Source organism: Epinephelus fuscoguttatus, linkage group LG6, assembly GCF_011397635.1.
Source record: "Epinephelus fuscoguttatus linkage group LG6, E.fuscoguttatus.final_Chr_v1".
NCBI classification, from domain to species: Eukaryota; Metazoa; Chordata; class Actinopteri; order Perciformes; family Serranidae; genus Epinephelus; species Epinephelus fuscoguttatus.
In genome coordinates, this window is record NC_064757.1 from 45,953,641 (window position 1) to 45,959,909 (window position 6,269).

Below are 6,269 nucleotides of genomic sequence, written 5' to 3' on the forward strand. Positions count from 1 at the left end.
TAATCCACATACCTCCATCTTTTTCGGATCCTTGTGGCCGCTCGAGTCCTCTCGCCGGGAAACCCGTTCAGTCCACTCTCTGCACTTCAGCCCGCTGAAATGGCTTCTACCAGAGTCTTCTTCGACATCTCCTCTGACGGTGCTCCAATTGGCCGGGTGGTGATGGAGGTACGGTAACGTTACCACCGGGAGTATTCACCGTTACACACGCTGCCTGGTGTTCGCTCCGTTAATTCGTCTCCGCCGGGCTTCATCTGCCCCGCTGCTTTTTATTTATCTGTCCGTTAAGTCACTTTGTGCCGCAGAAAATAAAACCTGATCTCGGCTCAGCGCCGTTTAGAGGTAGCATGCACGAGCTAGCTGTAACGGAACTGTCACGAACACAATTGTCTTGCAGAGACCATGTGCACGTGTGTATGGCTTCGAGCCAGCGCATCTAACGGGACCGCATAGCGGAATTTTATACTCCGGTGCAGGTGTTGTAACTGCGGAGGACGGGCTCTGTAATTAAACTGTAATTAATGTTAATGTGTTTTTCACTAACTGCCACGTGATGTTAACGAGCTCTAATATGATTATCTGGGCACTTTTATATGTAATAATCCGAATTTAATGGCAGCCAATCACCCATCGCCTCTCACACTGAAGAGGAGCAGAGCTTAACTGCTAATTAACGTTAGCTGGCGTCACACTGAGGCCCACAGAAGGCCCGCGGCCCATGTGTGAGCCGTGGAGGGAGCACGCTGCCCGGGCAGGAGTTTGACCACAGCTAGCTAACAGTCTCTGCTAATGCTAACGGGTTTAGCTAATGCTAAGTTAGCCGCGCTGTTCTTTGTTGCAGGGTTTTACGGCCTCGTCACAAGCCCGGGAAACCCCCGCTGCTGTCAGTGAAAACCACCTCCACCCTCAGGCTGTGGTTTTATTCAGTCTCTTTACAGTAATGGCGCTGCGGTGCTCTGGGTGAAGTTTAATGTAAAGAGAGTAATAATAATAAGACAAAATGTACTGCCTGCGGCGGTTAGCGTGTTAGCCACCGAAGCTAACTGCGCCGGTTTCCGTTGTAGTGGACGGAGGAGCGGTTCTGGAAAGTTCCACAGCGGGGGGAGGGAGGGGGCTATCTGCATGATAAAAAAAAATGCAGATGCAGAGAGATGGCCGCAGACACGGCCTTACAGTTCAGTTCCTTCGTGCCCACACTGAGTAGTAATAACATTACATTACACAGAATTAGGATGATCATGGCGCCATTGTCTCACACACTATTTATACCCGCTCATGTTTTTTACGGCAGGCTAAAAGCTGCTAACACGTCCAGCCATTTTGTGCACGTAGCTGAGCCCCGTTATGGGCGTTCCCGATATATATCAACATTTGAACCCGAAGACCTCCAGATTAAATGGTGCACGGATCCAAATCTACAGAGCTCAGGACAAATGGAAAAGATTATTATTTTTTTCTTTTTTGGCCATGTATGCGTGTAAATAACTGAAGCTAACGGTTCTTACATTAAATGGGGTCATGACTTTGTTCCCAGGGTCCTGTGTTACTGATAGAAATGAAGCTTGTAAGAGACTGGTTATAATGGAGATAGATTTGTGTTAATATTGTTTGTGTGAAATGATTGGAAATCTGCATGTAAATGTGTAATCTATAAACAAACACTTTCCAGTTACAAAGAAAGATTTGTGAAGCTGCAAATTAAGGATTTAAAAAATGTGAATGGATTTGTTTTACAAGTCTTACAGTCTTTCTTACATTTACAACATTCATAAATCGCAGTTCTACACTTGTCGATTTGCATCATATGCACTCTACTTTATTTTTGGAGTTTATGTTTGCAGCTAGATTTGTGTCAAAACAATTTGTATGAACAGATGGGTAATCTGTAAATATATAACACCTTTCACAATTACAAAAAGAGCTGCAAATACACAAATTACAAAATTAAAAAAATCTCAGTTCTACACATTCTTTTTTGAGTTTGTGCATTTGCAGCAGCATTTTGTTTTTGCAATATATTGTTGTGAGTTTATAAATCTTTTTTTCTCTATCTGTGGAAGGTGTTTAATATCACCATAGGTTTTTGCAGTTTAAATTTCAAATGAATGAATGGAGCTGGACTTGGCCACTGCAGTTTGAGTAGTAAATCTCCATTCAGCTGCTGTGAGATATCAGTGTCCAAAGGAGGGAGGAAACTGTCCTGCCTGCAGATTTGAGGGCACAGGTTTAAGGAGTGTAACAGCTGTTAGGTTTTAAGCATTAGATGGATGATTTGAACATATTGACCCATCGCTGAGAAAACCATTTGAAAAGTCTTGGTAACATGTCATATTAATCTGGGGAACACAGAACCTTGGGAACACATATGTTCCCGTCTTAAATTATGAATGTCTGGTTTCTGTTACTGCTGAGCAGGTGGAAGGCTGCACAGAGCTGTTCTGAGATCAGCTGCAGCTCTCGCTTGTCTGCTGCTGCAGCAGCCTCCCCCCGTCCCTCCTCCTCCTCCGAACATACTTGCATGGTAGCGTCACTGCTGTGCAGGGCATGCAGATATCTCAGTGTGGTGCAATGCTGCATTCCTGTTTCACCATGACACGGCACAATTACCGCACACTAATCACATAATAACCTGATCCGTGTGTGACGGGCGAGAGCAGCTGCCCTCAGGCTACACAGAGTGCTCCTGAGATTTATTTAACTCCTTATGTTGACTTTAAATGTCAAGTAGAGTTCAGTATCTGTTGAATCTTGTATGGGGCTAAATTTAGCTTAAATCTGCAGACGTTTTAAAATTTATTCAGATTGTGAGACGCTCCGTTTACCTCCTTACAGCTGGACTCTAAACCACCAACATGCTGATTTCTCCTGTGTAGATGGAGTTACACAATGTCTTGCTTCACAGAACAAAGTGCACAGTATCTGGTGACCTGCCTTTGGTTTGGGCTCTGTGCCTGGATGGCAACGAGCCAGATGTTACTTCACTGACTTTTACCCTCTCTAAATTTTTTATCACAGTATTAGAAACGAACACTTGACTTAACTCCCTGTTTGCTCGTAACATCTCACTGATTTTGAGTGTGTTCATTTTGTGCTCTGCAGCTCCGTAACGACGTGGTGCCCAAGACCGCTGAAAACTTCCGCGCCCTCTGCACCGGCGAGAAGGGCTTCGGCTACAAGGGCTCCATCTTCCACCGCATCATCCCCGGGTTCATGTGTCAGGTAACGTAGCCTGTGTTGGGTTTTTCTTTTTCTTGCACAGTGGTGCCTTCTCTCAGACAGTTTGCTCCGTGTGGGTGTTAAATTGTTGTTTGTTTAACACGCAGGGCGGAGACTTCACCAACCATAACGGAACTGGTGGAAAGTCCATCTACGGCAACAAGTTTGCTGATGAGAACTTCACCCTGAAGCACACTGGTATGGGCATCCTGTCCATGGCCAACGCCGGCCCAAACACGAACGGATCCCAGTTCTTCATCTGTACAGCCAACACACCATGGTAAGATCTCTCTCTCTCTCTCTCTCTCTCTCTCTCTCTCTCTCTCTCACTCACTCACTCACTCTCTCACTCACACACACACACACACACAGAGGTCTGTTTCCATCTTTTTATTTCTGTTCGTCAAAATGAGTCGAGCTCGCCTGCATAAAAATCCACATTTCTGATGTTACAAATCTTTAAACCACTGAACCTAATAGACCCTGTTAGGGCCGACATCACAGTGACCTCATGTTATCAGCTGGAGGTGCAGCTGCCTCTCCCCCACAGGGCTGTAGGCTCCATAGGAGTGTTAAAATGTGTTTGTCTTGTGTTATTGAGGCCAGAATAGAAGGAGTCATGGCTCAAAACCAGCCGCCACTGCCCGTCAACAAAAACAAAGACAACTATGGTTAAATGTGATAAGACCAAAGGACTGGACGGAGGCCATCATCAAAAATGCTCACATGTGCAGCGCACACTTCATATCAGGTTAGGGAAAAAGTATTTCCTGTTGTAGGGATGAATAAGGTTATGTGTATTAAGGGTTATCATGTCCACCTCATCAGAAACTGGGGAGGGATTAAGAGGAAGATTGGATTTCTCTGCAACGCTAACTTTTTAGCACATTAGCTAACGTTAGCTTCCATAGCAAAACAAACAAGTGTGGTCCTCCTTTGTAAGATTGGCTTCCTGTGACATCATCCATCCACTGAGTGAGAGCATACGGGTCGACCAGTCTGGTCCCGTTGGTCAGTGTTTACAGCTAGCAGAGATTTGCTCTGCTCATATTTCAGCCAGGATAAATCACACACAGTGTGTGGAGGCTTTATTGTCTTCACAGTTTATTGTTTCTTACCTGTGAAATTAAAGTAAATCAAAGCTTTGTTTCCACTGAGGGAAATGGTTTCAGCTCACAGAGACAGACAGGAGGTCTGCGTCACTGTGACACTGTGGAGTTACATCTCTGGGGAGGAGCATGTCAGAGTACGGTGTAGGCTCTACGTCGATGTAGAGCCTACACCATTGGTACAGTGTCAGTTCGACACAGAAGTATAAATCCTGCATTACTTTTATATCTACAGGAAGACCTGGACACAGCCACAGGGTGGTAATTGAGTTTTTGCGTGCCCCCCCTGAACTATAGTTTGCTGGAGTTCACCTGAACCCTCAGCATGTTTGTGTGTCGGGCTGCTGGTTGTTAATGTTGATGATGCGTCTCTCCGCAGGCTCGACGGGAAGCACGTGGTGTTCGGGTCTGTGGTCGAGGGGATGGAAGTGGTCAAGAAGATGGAGTCTTTCGGCTCCCAGAGTGGCAAAACCTCAACCAAGATCGCCATCGCCGACTGTGGGCAGCTCTGAGCTCCAGCACTTAACCCTTTCTGCTCGTCCTGTAGCCACACCCCTGTAGGCTCCACCCCCTCCCCCTGCCCCTCCTCCACCTCTGCCATTCAACATTCCTATTGATGGAGATTCAACTGCCCACTTCCCGCCCTGCCCCACCTCACCCCGTCCCTCGCTCCTCATCCCTCATTTTTTTATTCTGTTGTTGAAATCATGTTGCTGCATTTGTGACTTTGAAAGTTTCTTTTGCATTAACGTTTTTTTCCACACGTCCCAACGGTTTTTTTGTTAAGTCAAAAAAATGAAGAATAAAACAAAAGTTGCCTTGACAATTTAAACGTGTGTGTTTTCTCTTTTTGATTTTAACCGAGGGTTTTCTCTAAGATCGTCTCAAATCTGAGTGAGTATGATATTTAATATTTATCACCTGATCGTCATCATGTCCTCATGATTAAAGTCAGGATCAGAAAGTGAAGTGAAACATGGCTCAAAGTGACTTTATTAAATGAATAAATATTTAGAATAGATGTTGAAATAAATGAGGTAAGAATATGTACATGAATAAATGCGTTATTTTTGTGTCTGGATGTTTGAACACAGTCAGACACATTTAAATAAAAACATTCTGGTGTCGTCACACTGACAAACAATAACAAAACACTGGAGTAGCAAAATGAATATAAAACATTTTTAAAAATCTAAAAACAAACAAATATAATAATAAATACATAGTTCATTTTAGAAATCCATTGGGTTTTTTTCAAGTTGTTTTTCCAGAGACTTCATTTATTTATTTAGGGGACTTTAACTTGTACACAGAGGCGTAGAGCTGGCAGACAGAAACCCAAACTGATGAGTATCAGGTCAGAACATGAGAAGTTTGTTAAAACATGTTTTTTACACCTTTGAGATATTTGTATGTTAAAACAAGAAACGTTTCTTGGTAAAAACAAGTTTTAGCTTCTAACGTCAGTTTATTGTTTCCAACAGGGGTGTGCAAACAGTTTTGAATGGGGGCCAGATAAAACAACGTGAAAATACCCGGAGGTCAACTGATTCTCGCATCAAATGGGGTTAAAAAAAAAAGTGAGACAAATGCAACTATTTTTATATTTTAATGAACAATTACGACGCGATGCCTGTCTGCAAACTGTATGAATGTCCTATATGTGAGGTGAAGGGTAAATCTTGCCCGATTAAGCAGTATTGTGTAAAGGGCCACATATCACAGTGTTGCGAATTAGCACGTGTGCTAAAACACTCAATGCATCTGGTCCGTCCAATGCAATTGTGATGTACACATCAAATAAACAATAAAAAAAATATATATATGAAAAAAATATCTCGTTATAACAAACGTTTCATGTTATGAAGCCTGATTTTAATCTTTAATCTAAGGATGAGCGTCCCACTGTAACAAACAAGCTGTCTCAGTTTAGTGTAGTTTAGT

The 6,269-nt window shown here is 43.5% G+C and overlaps 1 protein-coding gene across 1 annotated transcript; it reads left to right on the forward strand.

The window, feature by feature from the left end:
- ppiaa (peptidylprolyl isomerase Aa (cyclophilin A)) lies at positions 1 to 5,157 on the forward strand. Its single transcript, XM_049577758.1, has 4 exons — positions 1 to 168; positions 3,100 to 3,219; positions 3,324 to 3,496; positions 4,705 to 5,157. Exons 1-4 carry the CDS (start codon positions 100 to 102, stop codon positions 4,835 to 4,837), a joined length of 495 nt encoding a protein of 164 aa, XP_049433715.1. The 5' UTR covers positions 1 to 99; the 3' UTR covers positions 4,838 to 5,157.
- Positions 5,158 to 6,269: the final 1,112 nt, after the last annotated feature.